The sequence below is a fragment of the Camelus dromedarius genome, chromosome 9 (genome assembly GCF_036321535.1).
Source record: "Camelus dromedarius isolate mCamDro1 chromosome 9, mCamDro1.pat, whole genome shotgun sequence".
NCBI classification, from domain to species: Eukaryota; Metazoa; Chordata; class Mammalia; order Artiodactyla; family Camelidae; genus Camelus; species Camelus dromedarius.
In genome coordinates, this window is record NC_087444.1 from 26,827,599 (window position 1) to 26,848,309 (window position 20,711).

At 38.8% G+C, this 20,711-nt stretch overlaps 1 protein-coding gene across 1 annotated transcript; it reads left to right on the top strand.

Annotated features, from left to right (window-relative positions):
• The first annotated feature begins 92 nt into the window (after window positions 1-92).
• On the top strand, window positions 93-15,238 carry CMC2 (C-X9-C motif containing 2). Its single transcript, XM_031458012.2, has 4 exons — window positions 93-228; window positions 6,886-7,001; window positions 11,114-11,185; window positions 14,859-15,238. Exons 2-4 carry the CDS (start codon window positions 6,921-6,923, stop codon window positions 14,943-14,945), a joined length of 240 nt encoding a protein of 79 aa, XP_031313872.1. The 5' UTR covers window positions 93-228; window positions 6,886-6,920; the 3' UTR covers window positions 14,946-15,238.
• Window positions 15,239-20,711: the final 5,473 nt, after the last annotated feature.

Here is a 20,711-nt window from a genome sequence, read left to right on the forward strand (position 1 = left end):
GGCGACTCGGTGGACTCGCTCTTCCCCCCCGGAAATGGGCTCGTCCAGGCCGGGTGGCGCATGCGCCTCGGGTCGCGAGCGGCAGGGGTTGGCAGAGCGGGGTCAGCAGTGGAGGGCAGCGGGCGCCGCCACACGGAGCTTCCCCGGCTCCCGCGCCCAGGCCTCGGGCGTTTGGGTAGAGAGTCTTCGCTGAGGAATACTCCGCCCTCCGGTGTAGCGGCGAGTCGGGTGAGTCTCGGGGGTCCGGGCCGTTCCGAGGAGCGCTCTCTCAGTGGCCGCCGTGCCGGGGGAGGCCGCGGGACACCCACTTGTCACCCCCCCCACGTCCTCCCATGGCGCGCCCCGCTGTGTCCTGTGCTGCCAGGACTTCCCGCCCGCCTCATCTTTGGGACCACCGCGCTGGGGGTGTTGTCAGGGCGGCGGAGGGGCGTCCCGAGCTCTCCGCTCTCGGGCAGTTGCTGAGGACGCGCTGGTAGTTGAGAGCAGGCTTTGGTGTAGACCGCTCTGGAGCCTGTGACCTTGGGCAGGCTCCTCCCCACCCTGAGCCTCAGCTTCCTCGCCTGTGAAATGGGTACGACCCAAAGCATCCGTTGTGAGAAGGGAAGCCGTTAACGCCGTGTATGACACGGTGAGCGCTAAGTACCTCGTATGATGATTATTGCTATTGACTATCTAGGCGTTTAGAATTTGCTTGATGGGAGCGGATCTTGGAGAATCCAGTAAGGTCTCCATCCGTACGTACGCTTTTCAAGGAAAGTAACATTCAAATCCCTTTTATTGGGTTTAAAGATTACTGTGCTTGTCTTGTCACAGTAAGTGCTTTGTGAAGAGTCTGAAGTAAATCCGAGTTTTGGAAACCTTCAGTTGAAGATTTAAATGTGTAAAAGTAGCGTGCGCTGGTGAAGGAATTCTGATGTGGCACCTCTTATATCTGCTTTCTTATACATAGAGGCTTCCGCACTTGTTTGGTTGGTTTAAAATGAGCCTCATTTCCAGCTTTTTTTTTTTTTTAAGCTATGTCGAGATATGAACCAGTTCTCAAATTTATGCTAACCCTATATTCAACATTCAGCAAACATTTATTGGGCATTTACTATATGTATTTAGGAGAATAGTCCATCCTTCACTAGCCTGTATATTGAGGTGTATGGACTAGTTTTTTTCCTCTGAAATTTTACATGATTTGTCAGAGTGCTCAGCACCAAGTAAATGCTGATAAATATTAGTTCAGGGAAAGCTACAGCTGGGCCCATGACTTAAACTCTGTGGGTTGTTCTCAGTAGCAGTGAGGCATGGTCTGCACTCTGGGAGCACTTGTCACTCACTCAGTAGCATCTGTTTAGATTTGGTCACTTTGCAGCTTTGATAAATGTGTAGGGTAGGTAGCCCCCTGCTATGTCTGCTACCTCTGATGGATCTGGTGCTTGAAATAGAGAAATACTAATTTAACTAATTCCAAGTGCTTTCTGAAATGTAGGCTTTAAAAAAATACATTTTACAAAGGATTAAGTATTATTTTACAGTTTTTCCTGGAAAACGGATTCTTCAGACTCAACAAGAGACTTTTCTGGCCTTGTTTTAAAATGACATTAAAGAAATTGTAAATGTAGTGTAAATTTCTTTTTGGTGCAGCCACACAATAGCAAAATCTTTCTAAAGAAAACCCAAGTGGCATTAAAATATAGGGTTTCCCCCTTGTGATTATAGATCTACTGCAGTGTTATTAGAATCCTTACTTCCTTTTCTTCACTAGAGTTAATGTTTTGCTTACTTTTTTTTTCTTTCTAAAATTGTGCCACCTGGTGGTTGAAATCTTCTATCTATTATATAATACTCATTGGGGAAATTTTACCTCAGAGTCTTGGTAGAATCTGGTAAAGGAGTGGATGAAATAAGACAATAATTTTTATATCTTTTAGTGAGAGTACTCTACTTCTTCAGCTCTCCCAGGTTACCCCTAAGTAAATGTTACTGGATTTTTGGGTATTTTTTTGCAGCCAGCGATCAAAACATCAAATTGTCATAGATGATCATTTTTACAAGTTTAAGGGGAGTGTTTTGGTATCGATGTGTTCATACTTGAGGAGGTGGATGGGGTTGGCATAGGAAGAGAGGACTTGTAATTTTGACAAGTTACCCGTTCTGATGTTTTCTAAATGCTAGTGTAAACATGGGACTGAAGTGTTTAATAACAGTTCTAATGGAATTTATCCCTCTCGTTCTCACTGCAAACACCCATGCAGGAAGTCTTATCACAAGATGCGGCTGATGTTCCCTACACCTTTATTTCAAGATGCGGCTGATGTTCATAATTACTTTGGCAATATCTTTTGAAATTGTTTTCTGTATTATTAGTAGTAACAAGTGTTTATCTTCTGAGGGTGAATTTTACTTTTGGAAATGGCTTCAATTTAATTGTGAACTTAGATTTGAGAAGAAACTTAATGCAGTGCAAGAATATACATCCTTGTGGTTTCCTTAAGTGACGTAGCCAGTCTCTTTTGGACACTTTAGAACAGATAACTGAGAACTTCACACAGCAGCCTATTTCATTGTTGGACAGCTCCAGGAAGATGGCATCTGCCTCTTTGGTGTATAGTCCTGTCCTTGGAAACACCTCAGAGTTGATCGAGTTCAGCCTTTCCCATCATGTAACAGAGCATTTCAGATATACAGATAATACTTTACATCTGTCCTACTCATTCTTCACTATTTCAGACAATCTCACATGTTACTTTAAACCTCACAATATAGGTCAAGAGCTAATTCCATTTTTTGGAAGAAGAGACTTGGGTCTCAGAGTAAGTAACTACAATGATACAACTTGTGAATAGCTGAGTCCTCAACTTTTGTCTTCAAACCCACATCTTCTCCCTTCAAGACCATTGCTTGTCCCACTTAACCAGGCTGTTCTTTTTGTCTATCTCCTCTGTTGTGGGTTTCCGTAATTTCGTAAATATTCCCATTTTCACTGATGGCTTCCTTTTAAACCTAGAGCCATCTCCATCCTGAGCATTCCCCCCAGGAATATTCAAATTGTCAATATTCCAGACATGGCTGATCAAGACAAACACAATACTGTTCTTTTTCTTGATACGGACAGACCCTCTATTTCTAATAATACAGGATGTTACATTGACTTCTTTGAGCTTTGGCCTAGAATTAGTCCCTGTTGAACTTGTAGCTAACCAGAGGTTCTTTGGGAAATAGTTTTTTTCTAGTTGAATTTATTTGATTCACAAACTGCTGGGAATGCATGTCTTTCCTATTTTGAACGTGGGAAAAATCTGTCATGGTGAGAGATTTTGAGTAGTAACTCTACCACTTACTGTGTGACCTGGGGCTTAGTTTTGCTGTGAAAATATGAGTAATGCATATTTTGACCTACAAAAAAGCAATTTCTTATAGTTCAGCTGACTTTTAAAAGATCCTGTGGTTATTGGGAGGATTTTAAGACTTGTGCCTACACATGGTATGTGTTGGAGAAATTATTTTTTACTCTAATAATGTAGATATATTCTTATGACTTCGAAGAAATTTTTAAATAAGAATATGGAATATATATTTAGATTTTATTCAGTTCATAGAATATTACTTTCAGTTGTAATAGTGTTATTAGACTAGGCTTTTACACATGACTGCTGGAAGGTATCAGCATTCATTGAAATGCCATTGTTTTATAGTTATGCTTTATATGTTACACCCAGGAGTACAGCAGTACAGCTGCATGTGCACAACAGTTAGGCAAAGCCACGTGGCACAGGGTGATGGAAGGGCACTTGGGTAGAGGGTGGATAGAGGGAAAAGGGAAGAAGAGAATATCTAATTAAAAACGTAAGATGGAGGAAAGAAGGGAAGGATTGATCAAGCAAGGAATTTGTTAGATAAGGGATAAGTTAAGTGTTTAGAGCTTGAGGTTAAGTAGTAACTTTGACCAAAAAGAATAGGAAAAGGAAACTATATGAAACCATTTTCTTGTTTGACATAACCATCTAGGATAAGTAGGGAGAAGGGAAGACGTCTTATTGACACCGTGGCTGGATCTATAGTAGCATACATACTTGAAGTAAAGTTTTGTGGAGGGAGGAAAAGTATGTATCATGATATGCATTTATGCTTATATGCACTGTGCATGTGTGTATTTATCTCAGCAGCCAAGTGTCTTCCTAAGTTTGCTTTGCCAATAGAGAGGTCATTTCAGTACATCATAAGCTTGTTTCTGAACTATGAAAGCATACATTTAAGGACTGGTTGATCAAAATATGCAAAAATATTTTGTCAAATGTATTTACAAAATAAAACGTCAGTGACATTTTCTAGGTAACTAAACCAGTGTACATCTTCCTTCAGAAAAAATAAGCAAGACAGAAGGCAGATGACTAATGCTATGCATAGATTTAGGTGTATAATATTGGTACAATATTAGATGACATATTGGACTTTCTGAGACCTCATTTTTGTGAGGCAAAACTTTTATATCATTAAAAAGTCTTTGTAGTCAGTGACAGGCAAACAAAACTTGAACTTGGCTACATTTCCAGTTTCCATTTCAAATACTCAAATACTTAGCTTGGTGTAATTGTCTGACTTGTGATCTTTAGCTGTGGTATGTTTGTGTGTGTGTGTGTTTAGTAGTTACTCAGCGGAACAGTGATCTGATATTTTTATGAATTGAAATCTGAAGTGATAGGTATATTATAATCCTTTGCAATTATTTGTTCAGACATTTTTAAGGATTTTATTTGCTGAGAGTAGGAGGTGGATGGGCAGTTTGATTTCCTGAAACTTTTTTTAAACAGCTTTATTAAGGTATAATTTACATACCATAAAATTCGCCCATTCTGAGTGAATTCAGTGATTTTTAGTAAGCTTATACAATTGTGCAATCATTAGCACATTCCTGTTTTAGAACATTTTCATCACCCAAAGTTTTCTTTGTGCTGTTTGCAAATTAGTTCCCACTCTCACCTTCGCTGTAGGCAACCATTGATGAGCTTTTTGTTTCTGCAGATTTGCCTTATTTAGACATTGCATATAAATGGAATCATCCATACAGTCTTTTAAATCTGGCTTTTTAAATTTAGTTTAGTGCTTTTGAGATTCATCATATTGGCACATGTATGAGTTCATTCCTTTTAATTGCTAAATAGTATCCCATTGTATAGATACCCCAATGTGTTTATCCAATACTTGATTATTAGACATTTGGATTGTTTCCAGTACTGGCTGTTATGAATAATGCTGTGAACATTCACATTTATGTCTTGAGGGGATATATGTTTTCATTTCCCTTCGGTGGTTTCATAGGAGTTCAATTTCCCAGTCATATGGTAAGTTTGTGTTTAGCTTAAGAAACCGCCAGATTGTTTTCCGAAGTGTCTGTACAGTTGAGTAAGGTCCATTTCCTCCACATCCTAACCAATGCTTGGTATTGTCTGACTTCTTTTTTTTTTTTTTACTTCTTTTTATTGAGTTATAGTCATTTTACAATGTTGTGTCATGATTTCTCGATTATAGTTGTTCTGGTGAATGTGTAGTAGTGTCTCACTGTGGTTTTAATTTTCATTTCCCTAATGACTGATGGGGTTAACATCTTTTCATGTGCTTAGTTAACCATTCCTGTATCATCTTTGGTGAAGTATCTATCCAAATCTTTTGCCCATTTTGGGGTTATATTTGAAACATTGGATTGTTTGTAAGCATTCTTTTTATATTCTAGGTACAAATCCTTTGTTATGTATGATTTGCAAATGTTTTCTTTTAGCCTGTAGCTTGTAGTAGATTTTAGTTTTTGGAGCAGTTTCAGGTTCACAGGGAGATTGAGTGGCAGGTAGAGAGATCCCATATGCACCTCTAAGCCTCACATGTGCACCACCTCCCTCGCCATCAACACCCTCCACCAGAGTAATAGGTTTGTTACAGTAGATGACCTATGTTGACACGTCACTGTCACCCAAAGTGTGGTTTATCTTTTCATTCTCTTAATTTTGAAGATGGAAAGTTTTTAATTTTGATGAGTTTTTGCCAATTTTTTTCTTTTATGGATTGTGCTTTTGATGTATTGTTGCCCAACCTACGATCTTGATTTTCTTCTATTTTCTTTTTTAGAACTTTTAAAAGACTAAGGCAGTTAATTGGTTCTTTCTTTTGGTAATCTTTTCTGAACTAAAAAGATTAGGTTTAAAAAAAAATAGGTGACTAGTGCTACACAACTATAGCAAACATCTCAAAATAATATTTTTTCTTGGACATTGCTGATTTTCTACTTCATGAATAAACCAATTAAACTTAATTTCAGGGATTTTAGTTTACTGTTTTCATTGTAATAATTGCATTTTATGAATGTATATTCTCAATTAGAAAAAAAATTTTCATCTGTGTCTTGGTTTAGTTAGATTTTCTCAGCCAGATATTGGTTAGGAAGAAAGCAGTCTACATTAATTCACACTAGGTGTGAGACTGACTAGTTGCCCTTTGGCCCTGTCAGAGGAATATACATTTAGAAAGGATTAATAAGCCAGTTCTCTTAATTGGTAGAATTTCATCTGAACAAAATGAGTTGTAATCAATTTCAGGAATGTGAGGAAAATCACTGAAGTCAAGCTTATTAACACAGGCAAGCTGTTCCTGCTCGAGCATCTATGTCCAGGATTGGGTCTCTTGAGGAGTCTGCTTTTTTCTGAACATTCATGTTCTTCAAACACTCTTGATAACCTGCTAAATCTGTTAAGTCATTGGGAAAGGAAGCTGAGGCTCAGGTTTAATAATTTGCCTAAGGTCAGCTTTCTTTTCTGATAAAAATCACTGCAGATTCTTACTGAAAATAGTTTTAGTTCGCATTAACAAATGCAGTCACACATATTTAAGACACTCTTGTATCCACAGGTTGCTCTGCTGTGCTCCATCTCCTTCTCCTAAAGATGCATCCTGACTTATCTCCACACTTGCACACTGAAGAATGCAACGCCTTGATTAACTTGCTTAAGGAATGTCACAAAAATGTAAGAGTTCAGAAAAATGACCATAAAGCAAAAATGAAACTTAGGTACAACACACTGATGTAAAATGTTATCTCCATTAGTGAAAGGGAATGATAATGTCTTAGTAATGGATCTTAGTTTAGCAGAGATTAGCAGTTGGTGCTTGTGATTTTCTTTAGGAGCCACTTCCTTTTATGATTAGTAGAAATCAAGCAGGGTAGTTTATTAGGGAGCTTCTGAAATGATAGGTAATAGAATCCGTGTTCCTCAATGTCTACCATTCTGTGTTTAAAGGAAGTTGGAACTTTGTATAATTAAATGTTAACTGGATTTAAATTCTGACTGGCCTAATTTGACAGAATTACTTAATTGTTAGTGGAATGGAAGTAAAATTCCATGGTTCAAACCAAAATAGAAAATAAGCCCATTTTTTGGACTGCACTAAGTTAATCTGATATTTTTACAGATGTCAGATACTTAGCTTTTTTCATATATTTGATGTATAAGACAGTTATCAGGAACATTGTGTTTTTCTCTAACTTTGCATGATGCATCATTTCCCTCATGTTATTTGTAAAATAGAGACATCAGATTCTAATAATAGTAAATATCATTTAAATGAGTAAAATTTTAATACTTAAAGTTAAGATAGTAAATAATGCCAATGACCTGTGAAGTCAGATATTTATACTGATTCAAAGAATGTTGTTGATGACAATATACTTTAGGCAAACTGTTTCCACCATACGTCTAGATCAAGAATTAATTTTGTAAGTCTTTTTAACGTTAGCCATGCTATGGTTGTGTAATAGTATATTATTTGGTTTTAAATTCTGTTTCCCTTATGGCTGATGACTTTAGGCATCTTTTCATGTGCTTATTGGCCATTCGTATAAACTCTTTTGCCCATATTTAAAAATCGGGTTGTGTATTATCGAGTTGGAGGGATTCTTTTTAACATTTGGCATACAAATCCTTTGATAAGTGTATTTTCTCCCCATCTATGGCATCCTTTTTTTCATTTTCTTAAAGATGTGTTACAGAGAACAGTTTGATGAAGTCTAATTTACCAGTTTTTTTCTTTGATTTGTTTTTTGGTTTTTTGATGTGTTCTAAGGATCTTTGTATTTTTCCTGGTTACAAAGATTTTTCTCCTATTTTTCCTTCTGAAAGTTTTAGAGTTTTTGCTTTTAACATTGAGGCCTTCATTTCAAGTTAATTTTTGTGTATAGTGTAAGGTATGAGCCAAGGTGTATTTCGCTTCCTGTGGATAGCCAGTTAATTCAGTGCCATTTGTTGAAGAGACTCCTTTTCCCACTAAATAACCTTGGTGCCTTTGTCAAAAATCAATTGACCGTGTGTGAGTGGGTCTAGTTCTGGGCTGTCTAGTCTGTTCTACTGATTTATATGTCTATTTTTAACACCAGTTAATTCCAACATTATCTTACTGGGGCCACCTTGTCCCATGGCTGTTTTGCCCTCTTTTTTATCCTAATTCACTTTCCACACTGCATCTAGAGTCACCTTGCAAACGTAAGTTTAATAATTTTCTCCTTTAATGGCTCCCTTTGCCTATAGAATAGAGTCCAAGTTTCTCTGTGTTCCAAGGCCTTCGTCAGACTAGCCCCTGCTTGTCTCTTGGTCCTCACTGCTCTCCCACACCCCTCTTCTCCTCCCCATCCTTCCTGCCTGCTCTCTGCAGTTGTACTGAAGCATTGTTTCTTGCTTCTAAGCCTTTGTACTTGCTTTTTCCTTTGCTTAACTTAGTGTCTTCCTCACTATCTCCACTCCTCACTGCTTGCTCAAGTTTATTGCCCTCCAGGCTTTATCCTGCTTAATTCGTCTTGTCCTCTTGCCTTCCCTGGTCTGGGTTCTCTTGATATGGTCACTCTGAACTGTAGTAACACCACAGATAGTACATTTCCTACTTTATGTCAGTTACTCTCACACTTTTTGGTCTGAGGACTCCTTTACATTTTTAAAAGTTATTGAGGACCCCAAAGAACTTTTGTTTATGTGCACTCTATCTAACAATATTTACTGAATTAGAAATTAAAACTGAGAAATCTAAAAATACTAATTTATTTAAAAATTACAGTAATAAAACCCATTACATGTTAACACAGTTTTATTTTTCATGAAAAAGACCTTATTTTCCAAAGCAAAAAAAAGGGGGGAGGGTGAAAAGAGTGACATTGTTTTTGCATTTTTGCAATTCTCTTTAATGTTTGGGTTAATAGAATGCAGCTGGATTCTTATATCTGCCTCTGTACTCAATCTGTGGTGCTATTGTACTTCATGTAGCTGCTGGAAAATCCACCGTACCCTTGTGAGAGAATGAACGTGAACAAAACAAATAACATCTTCAATTATTAGGAAGACAGTTTTTCCAAGACTCCCGGAAAGCTCTTGGGTAGTCCTGGGACTACACTTTGAGAACCACTGCTTCATAGTGATCACTTGATTATTTATCTCTTCCCTCTGACTCTGAGCTGTGAGCGCAGGCCTCAGGTCCACCTTGCTCCCTGCTGTGTCCCTAGTGCCTGGGGCATTGTCTTCCAGATATTGATTGATTGATTGATCCACTTATTTGATCAGTTGCTCCACCAGTTTGTTCTCTAGAAATAGACAGAGATCACTAGGGGCTGATGCCATGTGTATGCAGTAGAATTGCAGTCCAAGGGCTTCTCTTTTACCAATCCCACTGGGGCATCTTGGGTTTGTTTTTCACATAATGTCACAAGAGGATAATTCTCATTTGGGCTTAATGTTGAGATTAAACTGAAAATATAAATTAGTTTTTGTCTTGGATTTTTTTAAAAAGATGTAGGTAATGGGATAATATGAATAAATGTAAACTGAACAATGAAGTATTGCCTTAAACATTCTAAAAGTTTAATTCTTTCTGTTATTTCTACTTAGCCAGAAGGTGTGCAAAAATGCATTGTCCCTATTTACTTGTTGTCAAATAAGTAGTTTATACACAGGAAATATTTATTCTGAAAAGGTCATTAGGTAACCAGTAGGCTGTCTTAAATGCCTGCCAGAAAAACTGAGCATTTATTCAATGTGGACCAGAAAGTACATTTAAAGTGGTGAAAAAACAGGAAAAAAAGAAATAGCATGAGGCATAACTTACTAATTATGTGTTGTCTGGTTTCCATGAAAGCCTTAATTAGAAAGAAAAGGAAAAGATGTGCTTATTGTTACAAGTTCAAGTTCAGCGTTTATGGCCTCTCATTATAGGAGATCGCTGTGCTCTTCAGTCTACCATTAAAAGTCATGGCATTATTGTTACAAGTTCAAGTTCAGCGTTTATGGCCTCTCATTATAGGAGATCGCTGTGCTCTTCAGTCTACCATTAAAAATCATGGCATGCAAACACACTAACTATGGCCCTGCTGAAATTCAGGTCCTTGACTTTTGTCTTTCTCTCCTTTGGAGCATTTATACTTTTTGCCATGATATGTAGTCATAGGACTTAAAACTACTAGGAGATTTTTATTTTTGCTTTTCAAACAAAGCAGACTTTGAAGTTCAGACGTCAATTTCGTTATATTGTGAATTAGTGGCTTGTTTATATGTCCCATCTAGGCCATCTAATAATAGTGTTATGTGTTTCTAATTTATTTTGATGACATTTCAATTGGAGGCAAATGAGAAAATGGCTCTGGCATCAAGTATTCCTTAAGTAACCCTTCTGTGGGACAGGCGTGTTTGCAGGTGAAGGAAGTTACTAGTCTATCAGTATGGCTACACTGTGCTTTGACGTCACTCTCCGCAATAGAGGATGGATTATGCTGTGATTTTAACGTGCCCTTAAAGAAAGAGATATTAGATAATAAAATGCTTTACACTTGGTCATTGTGAGGTTTTGGCAGGGTTAATAGGCTACTCTTTTATCAAAGAATAGTCTTTTTATTCTTCATTTCTACCCATAGAGCTTTTATTCCTGTTTGTAGGAATGCCAGGATAAGCCTGTTTGTGTCTTTTACACTTGTGATTTAACTGTTTGCTTATTGACAAGGTGACACATTAAACCCATCTCTGTAGGAATAAGTATTTAAATTCTACATGCCAGAGACATTAGCATATTACGGGATGAAGTATTTTACTCCTTTTCTTCCTTTTAGCACAGCATTCTGAAATTTTTTGGTCACTGCAATGATCTTGATCGGGAGATGAGAAAATGCTTGAAGAATGAGGTAAGAAAAATGTTAAAGGATGGAACTAGTTGAACAGTAGAAAAGAACATTTTGGAATAATATTATATATTACTGCCATTGTTAAATTTTTTTTGCAAATTTTAGTATAACTCCAAAAATTGACTTTATATGTATGTCTTCCCCTAAAACCAAGAGAAGAAATGAAAGCGTCTTCTGGGGACAGTTTTAGAACATTGCTAGTTTTTTTTTTTTTTTTTTTGCATGTACGTAAATGAAAACAACTACATTACAATAATCACTATAACTCTCTGGATGAGTTTTAAAGTTTGGGAAATTGAATCTGTGTTCAGCAGAAAGACTCGTCGATCTGCTTTTAGCTACAGCAGGTAACTAGAACTCTCTGGGCCTTAATTTCTTTATATAACATGTGGAAGCTAGACTTAGGCTCTTTCCAGCTTTAAAAATTTGAATTTCTTAATAATTATAGTATGTACAAGCCTTAGGATCTCGTTTGACTTATTTGGAAAGGCTCATTTCCTGAACACAGTTTTAGGCTATGACTTGGACTTGGGCAAGTAGCCAAAGTTCATTGTCTTTTTGTAGGTACTAGAAGCCAAGCAGAGTGCATTTTAAATCTTTGAAAAGAAATTTAATTCCATTTCTGTTTTGTACATCAAATATTTTATTTTAGAATCTGTAAAAATACATAACGACTAAAAAATCTGCCTTCCCAATTTCATTTTCTGTACTTTTGAATTTTTTTCCCCAGTGAACCTCATATTGAAAGGTATTAGATACAATATTTGAAGGCATCCAGCATCTATCTTTAATTATTTTTTGTATTTTCCACTTTGGGGCCTTTTTTTTTTTCTTCCCTTCCTGAAATCTCTTTCCAGTGTCTTTACTATTTGAAGACCTTTCTGGAGTTCTGATAATTTTCTTCGTGTGCACAGATGTGTACATGTGTACATATCCATTTTAAACTGATTTTTGAAAAGTGTTTTTTCTTCATATGTAAAGGCTAGTTTATATGGAAACTAAACCTAGGGCTGTGTTCCTATTTTAATAAGATTATGGAAAAATAAAGCCTATGCTGGTTTTTTTTGTTGTTTTTTGGGTTTTTTTTTGGTCTAGGTGTTAATTTCTCACATGCTTTCAGCTGTATAAGTATAAGTATATCACATACTTTTCAGAAAGTATAAGATAGCTTTCTTCCTAAGTTTAGATTTTTTTTTTTGTCCTTATAGTTCGGTGATTTTGCCATTGGTTTGGTGCTTAGGTCTTCATAAGAAATTTTTTTTTCCAGATGGTCCTGAGCTGTTAAGTAACTATTTGGTAGAAGAATGTTATAGATATATTTCCTTATTTTGTCTGAGTTTGTTTTCATATAAATTTCAGATTTTCTCCTTGACTGTTTTCTAAATCCTCTATTCGGTTTTTATGTTGCTTCATTACCTGATTTATAGATGTTTTTCTGCCTGTTCTTTCATCCTTCAGTTCTCCAAACCTATGCACATTTATTTCCTCTCTGCTTTTAATGCTTTCCAGTTTACCATTTATTGCTTCTAATGCTCTCCTCCTACCATTCCTTTCATGTGTCATTTAAGTACTTCATTCTTTGAAGCTTTTAACTAGAAAAAAGGTTTGGCCGGTTCTTTCTGACACTCTCTTTGCTGCTGTATCACTGCTTTTGTTCTTTTTATTGAAATAATCACTCATACTGCTTTGTGGCATCCTCTTTTGTCCCTCTTACTTGTTTGGTTTGGTTTGGCTTTTGGTTAATTGACCATCCATTCTGTCTGTGTTGTTTATTGGCATTTTATGAATAACATAATATTTGTCCTTTTTCCCCCCTTCTTTTATTCATGGGCCATCTTGACTCCCTTTGGAGATATTATAACATACTTTACTATCGACTCTATTTTAATTTGCTCTATGATTTATTTTATTGGCCTGCTACGAAGTATTGTCTTCTGAAGACTTACCCTTAAGACTCACTTTCCAATCTGATTGCTGGAGTCCATCTGGTATATATGATTAAGATAGATATCATATACTTTTTTCAGAGCAGGTATCCCTCCATGTTCTAGAATAGTGTTTTGTTTTGTTTTTTTCAAACCTTTTAAAGCAATGAAACTCCCTTCCCCCTGCAACAATCTTATGAAGAAAATTAATGCATGACAAATAAAAGGAATGTTTTGGTTAAAATGACCTGGTGTTTCATCTGTAATTTGAAGTGGCTGTTTGATGAGGAAAAAAGAAAGTGAAAACTACTACTATTCCAGAAGATATGTTAGAACTCCTCAGTCACAACTTTAGACCTAGAAAACTTACTAAATATTATTTAGCCCACCTCCTTATATTTGAGATTACTGGCCCAGAAGATGAAGTAACTCAAAGACATGAATCTCAGAGCTCAGGGCAGGGGAGCCAGTCAGGTCTTTGGTTAGTGTTCTGTCATTAGTCTTTTGTTTCTGTGACATCTCTGGTGGCTGAAAGATTTTGATGTCCAAGTATTCACATATACTCAGTTTTTTCAACTTGAGTTTCCTTTTACTTTTTTCCACTCTGCCTAAGAATCCCTCTTGCACCTTTAAAATATGTCTGTACTGGTGTATATTATGAGCATGTAAATATACACATATAAACCCACTTATATTTGAATTTCTCTGCTTTAAACAAGTGCTTTTTCTCAGTGTCAGGCTCTGGGTTTCCTGTTATTTATAACCCACTGGCCAGATCAGAATACTAGGCTGAAAAATTCCAAGGTGAAAACTACCTTTAGATCCAACTGATTACAGAAATTGGATTTGGGGAGAATTGGGTTGGATGACTATACTTATGATGAAAAAATCTTGGGAAGTTCAGCTGGCTGTAAGTTTCCATATGAACCATTAGGATAATACAGTTACTAAGAGCCAGTTACTCTTAAAATAATATTTATAGCAATATAATGTGTCTAGGTCATAAGAACTAGAAGGCCCACTGTGGTCCACATCTATCAGCCTGTGTCTAGAGTACTAGAGTATTTAATTCTGGTTGTGATATTTTTTAATAAGGGGTATTCATATTAAAGTATAGTATCAAAGGCACTTTAAAATAGGTAAGCCAGTAGAAGGCAGAAGCTATGTTCTGTGGAAGCAGTTGTAGAAACCAGTGACATTCAGCCTGCAAAAGAGATAGTGAGTTATCTGTAATAAGATATTTGCAAGGTTATAGCAGGCAAGAAGAAATAGAGAGAAGTAGGAGAATTTATAGAGAAACACTTTCTGGTTCAACACAAGAAACTTTGGAACAGGTAGAAGTGTCCAGCAATTAAACAGGCTACTTCTCAGGGCAGTGAGCCTCCTAATTTTACAAGTGTTCAAGCAGAGATTAGATAAAACGTGAGATTGTGAGCTTCTTGAGAACAGGGACAAAACTCATCCATCATCAATTTTTTCTTGAATTCATATTTTGGGAGGAAATTAACTCAGCAAGTATTTCTACACCTATTAAGATGTAGGTGCTGTACTGTATTGAATGAAATCGTACTAGATGGCCTCCAAGGTCACCGTTTCCAAACTCAGGTTCAGTGAAATAAGAGCCAAATAAGAATTTTGTCAGTAAGAATGTTATTTTTACTTTGAAAATATACCTAAATATTTAACTTATGTAAACGGTGACGTAATCTGCTGTCGCTTCCCGCTCCCCCCTCCCTTTTATTTTCCAGTACGTGGAGAAGAGGAACAAGAGCCGGGAGCGTGGCACCGTGATGCGGAAGAGACTTTTTAATCCTCCAGAGGAATCTGAAAAATAGATCCTGTTTTCACGGGCTGCCTCAGCTGAGAGAAGACCCAAAGACTCTTGGTTGGCAGCCGAAAGAATCCTGTCTCATTTGGTCTCCAGGATCCTGTGAATGGGACGTGACCCGCGAGAAACTGAGCAGTGGAGAAATGCGGAAACCGGGGTGCCATGTTCGTATGGCAGAGCCGATCGCTCTCTCTCCTGTGCCAGCGCACGTGCCTTCTCACGTGATTCTTCCCTTTGCCTTAGGCTGCTTAACATTCAAGTAACTTATCTCCCTCAATAAAATAATTGGTTCTAATCGTATTTTCTCTGTTTTCTTTGACTCTCTTGGAATTAGGGCGAAATGGTACTACTGGACTTCTTGACTGTGGCAGTGTGGCAGTTCTGGGGCCTAAACACTAAGGCACAAGCCAGGGAATGCAGTGTGGGGAGATCCCAGCTGTGTTAAGTCTGTGAAAATGTTCCAACTTTATTATTTTTAGAGCTATTGTCTTAAAGGTTCAATGTTTAACACTGATAAAGTTGCATCTGGCTAGGATTTAAGACTGAGGACACTTAGCTTATCTGTTTGGTTGAAGGTGCCCATCCCCAGGGCCAGTTAACTCCTGGGCATCGACATTCCGCCAGCCTGCCTCCTCTCTGCTGGGTGCGAGGCTCTTCCCAGACTCATCTCCAGCAGCCATCCTGCTGGTGTTCCTTTTGCTGGGTGTGTCTGAGACCTGTGACAGTCTGGAAGTCAGCTTCCTGCCATGGCCACAGCGGGGGCTTGGTCTTCTTGTCAGATAAAGTGTCAGCAGACCGTGGGCTGTGAACTCCTTGTAGTGAACTATGTGTACACAGGCGGCAGGAGGCCTTGTTGGGTGTCAGCGTTTAATACGTGATTTCCCCAGCACAAGAGGTGTTCAAGAGGCTGGACGTTCATTTAGCAAGGTGGTTACACAGGATAACAGACATCGATGAAGGGGTGGAGGAAGAAGCAGAATTAATTCTGAGGTCCCTTTCAAGACTGAGATGTATGCATATTTATTCAGTCAGCCTTCCCCCTAACCCCCATCCCCCAAATGTCAGGTAGTACAAGGTACAGAAGTGAGACCTTTGCCTTTAGAACCTTGTGTAAACTGACAAGCTATTATAGTAGTGTAGTGAGTGCCATGATTAGGTAGGTGTCATAGAAAACACAGAAAGGGCATCCATGCCCAGCCTTCAGGAAGAAGGAGCCATTCCAGGAAAGCTGTGTAGCAAAGGTGACCTTTGACAAACAGAGTGAAAATGGAATACATTCCCAGGAACTTAAGGTTGTTTAGCATGACTGGAACGTGAGAACTCTTGGTGGAGGAAGACCACTAACGGCTTTGGATTTTGTTGGAATTTTATCATCAGTGCAGTGGTGACCAGTTGGGGATTTAAAAATGGTGATTATGGATTTGTGGAGGGGCCTTCATTGGAAGGACTATGTCTTTCAGTTTGTACTTCTATAATATTTTTCTGGCTATGATCTGGGGGATGGGAGATCCCACCCAGGGAAACCAGTTAGATTTTTGCCATAATGTAAGTGAGAAACAAGGGCCTGAATTGAAGAAGTGGCTTGGGGATCAAGAGGAGTAAGTAGTTTTAAGGGGACTTTGAACCTAGAGTCATCATGACTGACTAAGTGTAGGACTTAAGAGTCCAGGAGGTCTCAGGCATTTGACTTGTATTTTCATGCTGATGGTACCCTGCCCTGAGCAGGAGGGAGTACAGCAGAGGTGTGGTGGCAGGTGCTGAGTTTGTAGTACGTGTGAAGGCCTGAGTGGAGGTGGCTTTAGGCTTCTGCGTGTTCAGACCTGGAGCTCATCAGAGTTGCCTGGACCAGAACGGAATTGGGAGATGGCAGTGCAGATGGCAGCTCTTGCCCTGTGGGCCAGTGTGGAGAGTGGACTGTGAGTGCTGTTTTGTAGAGCAGAACGAAATTCTGGGGTCACTTAATTTTTTAAAAGTTGCATAAGTGGTATGTTTCATGGAACATTCAAATGATTTACAGGTTTTACAGAGTGATGTTTGGCATCCTCCTTTATACCCCCGCATTACTTGGCTCCCCAGAAGAATCTATAATTGACAGTTGGGTGGGTCTGCCCTGCATTTGCATAGACATTTCAGGACAGAAGGAGGAGCCTTGAGTACAGAGAAGGAGCAGGTGTTGAGGTGGAAGGTGCTGCACATTGCCAAGGGAGTTACAGAGGAAGGCGTTCCACTGAGTCAGAGTAAGGGCTGTGTGCCAGTTGATTTGGTTCGTCTGTCACCTGTGACCTTAGAGCAGTGTGTTGTGTGGGGAGAGGTGGGTGGAACCCCAGGTGGAGCTGGAGCATTCAAGCACATTTGAAAGGGCCTGGCTCTGAAGGGAAGGACAGCTTGCTCATCACTGTATCACCAGCACCCAGCACAGTGCCAGCTGCTTAAAAAGGCAAGAGGACATAGGACCTCTGCTCCTCCCCACCCCTATCTCCCCCCACCACCCCCAGCCTATTAGGCTTCTATCACCATTAAAAAATACATTTAAAAAAGCCACTGCCATCCTTCCCTTTAAATGATACTATATCTGGGGGTTCACATAGGCCAAATCCTGCCTTCATCTGTAGTCACGTGCCTCTCCCAGCGAGGTCACTGAAAGAGATGTGTCCATAGTGGAGAGTGCAGGGGAGAGCAGAAGGGTGCTTCATTGTTACTGGTCTCCTGCCTCCTCTGGTATTAGAGATGGAGCAGGTGGCCTAGGCTGGAGGCTGCTGGGATAGTTTCTGTACTCTAAGCTCAAGTCTGATCTCCTTGGCAGCTGGTCACATAGGCAGACAGGAGGCTGAAAACAAGACTGATGGTAGAGTTAGAGCCAGAGAGCGATTTGGCTGAGCTGCTGTCATTCACAGAAGAAACTAGTTCCTTGTGTACCCCTCTGACCCCAGAGCCAGAGGAGGCTGCCGCATCCCTGCTGGAATGGCCTTTGTTTTGCAAATGTTACTGTTCTTTTTGTAAACAAAACACTTCGGATTTACAGAAAAGTACAGAGACTGAACACCCATGTACCACTATCTAGCTTTATCAAATTTAATATTCTCTATATTTGTTTCAGGGTTGGGGTTTTTTCCAGTTTTTTTTTTTTTTAAGAGATAATACATTACAAATGTGGGTGAAGCTGCCTAGGTGAGCATCTCACCTTGATCGCATTCCTTTTCTTCCTTTGTCAGAGAGAACTACTATGACTTTGCTATGTTCATTCCCACGTATGACTTTATACTTCTCATTGATAGTTAAGTATCCACAAACTATAGTATTTTGCATGTCTAAACATTTTAATTTTAAGTTGTCATGATGTATGTGGCCTTCTGTAACTTGCTTTTTTCACAAAGCATGCTGATAGATGAAGTCTATTCATTTTAATGACTGTATAATACTCCGTTGTATGACTGTACCACAGTTATGCATTTTCCTGAATGATCATTTACATACCGACTTTTTGCTGCTGTAAACAGTGCTTTAATTGGTATTCTTGCATGTCTTCTTGTGCCATCTGTGAGAGTCTCTTGGGTATAAACCTGGGATTTTGATTGTTGAGCTGTAGGGTATGCATCCTCAACTTTACAAGAAGTTTCTAAGTTACACCTCAGATGGCTACAGACATATAATTAATACATCCTAATGACATTAAGTTTTTCTATCTATGAATATAGTATTTCAATTTACTCAAGTGTTTTCTGTTTTTAAATAAATTTTTTATTTTAAAATAACAGTCTTATGCATCTTTTGCTAGATTTGTTCCTAAGTGGTACTTCAAAAATGACACTTTATTTTACTATTAGTAGTAAATAGGAATGCACTTGACTTCTTTATGTTGATCTTATATCTAGAAAGCTTGCTGAATTTTCTCATTAATTCTGATAGTTTATAGATTATCTTAGATATTTCCATGTAAACCATCCTGTCACTTGTGAATGCTAACAGTATTGCTTCTTTCCAATGCTCATACTTGTTTTTATTTTTAATTGCACTCAGGGCATCTGGTACCCTGTTTATAGCAACATCAGACTTCTCTTGATACTGACACTAAATACTAACATTTCACTGGTAACATGTTTGCAGTAGGTTTTTGGGAGACACCTGTCCATTGTTAAGGTCTTTCTGTGGTAGATACTGTGGATGGATTTGTTCCACCTCAGTTCCACGTGCCTCCGCAAACTACCAAAATGGGAAAACTAAACATCGCATTTTCTCAGACTCCTTTAGAGTAAGGCATTCAGATAGGAATTAGTATCCATTCACCAGTAACACTTGAGTTTGAAGTTGTCTGAAGCCAGGGGAGAGGCAGGACGTGAGGGGTCCATTTTGCTGGTTGGATCCTAGCACACAGGGAGCAGTCATGGGGCCAGCAGCTGTTTTCTTGACCAGGCAGCTTCCTAACTGTGTCAGCAACATATATCCAGCTCTGCAGTGTGGCTTTGGGAATCGTTCCTGAGTTTCTTCATCGCCTCCCAGCCCCACCAATAGTTAAGTAGGTTATTTAATACCTTCTAGTAAATACTTTTCTGTCATTACATATGACATTCTTTCCCCTTTAATGTACTTTATCATATAAGTTACAAGTGTGTATTTAATGCTCACCACTCATATTAATCTCTCTGTGGTCATTTTGGTTGTCTGAAGCTTGCCCTCCCCAGCAGATCCCTCAGGAAGGTCTCATGGGGACTATATCCCCTGGGTTTTTGCATGACGATAACAATTTGTACCCTTACAGTTTCTGAACTTGTAGGAGTCTTGATTCAGATCATTTTTCTAACTTTGCAGTGTGAAGTTTTTTATTACTTTTACTGAGTATTTAAAAAAAATAGAGCAACTTGTTTTCTGAGATTCCTTGGCTTTGTTTTCGTCTTCTGTTTTCATCTGGGCCTCCACTTTCCCTTGCCTCTGTAGTCCTGCCTGGCTCACCCTTTATTCTGCCTTCTGCATTTCCTCCCCAGGGTGAGATCTTGTCCTGGGTGGGAACCCTGTAGGAGGGGTTTTTAGAGTTCACAGAGTCTGTTCTGCCCCAGCCCTTTTCATGCCTTCCATGGACCCCTCTTACTCACCCACTACTAAAGTGAGCAGAACCCCTCCCAGTGTTAGCTGCACCCCCTCAGATTGGCCTGCCAGGCTTTGCCATGACTATCTGCTGGCTCTTTTGGGTTCTCTAGCACTTAGGTGCTTAAGGTGCCCCATCACTTCTCTGTCCTTTTCATGTAGTAGATGCTTACAGCTCTTGTGGCTCTCAGTGATTTGTCCTCACTTGTACTTTGTGGCTTACCTTTTTATCTAGTTTCATCCTAAACGTTGTCCACGGGCTTTTTAGTTAGTTTGCTTGTTTCTTTTGGTTTTCTTATCTAGTTTCTCTGTTTTTATGTGGGGATTTGGAAAGATCCAAAAAATTGCTTCCACAGCCACAACCATCTTTCCAGAATTTCCCACCATTACCCACCATACATGTATGACTTAACAGAGGCTAGAATTAATCAGTGTCTTCACTCTCCTCCTGAGAAGAATGCACTTTAACTCCTTACACCTTATTGTTATTTTGTGTTCAGACAAGTCTCTGATTTTTATCCCTTAGAGTAGTGATCGTTTTGTTTTGTTTTAAGTTCAGTATGTTATGTTTGCCATAGGTTGTCATCATTCCATCTGATATCCCACTCCTAGGTTTAATTACTTTGTTTCTGAAAAACATAACTTAGAAGTTCTTTTAGTCAAGGTCTACTACTAGTAAACTCCTTTGGGGTTT

Coding starts and splice junctions, on each gene's coding strand:
- CMC2 (XM_031458012.2), top strand. CDS start 6,921: ATGCATCCTGACTTATCTCCACACTTGCACACTGAAGAATGCAACGCC. Junction 7,002..11,113: donor TTAAGGAATGTCACAAAAAT/GTAAGAGTTCAG, acceptor TCTTCCTTTTAG/CACAGCATTCTGAAATTTTT. Junction 11,186..14,858: donor GAAAATGCTTGAAGAATGAG/GTAAGAAAAATG, acceptor TTTATTTTCCAG/TACGTGGAGAAGAGGAACAA.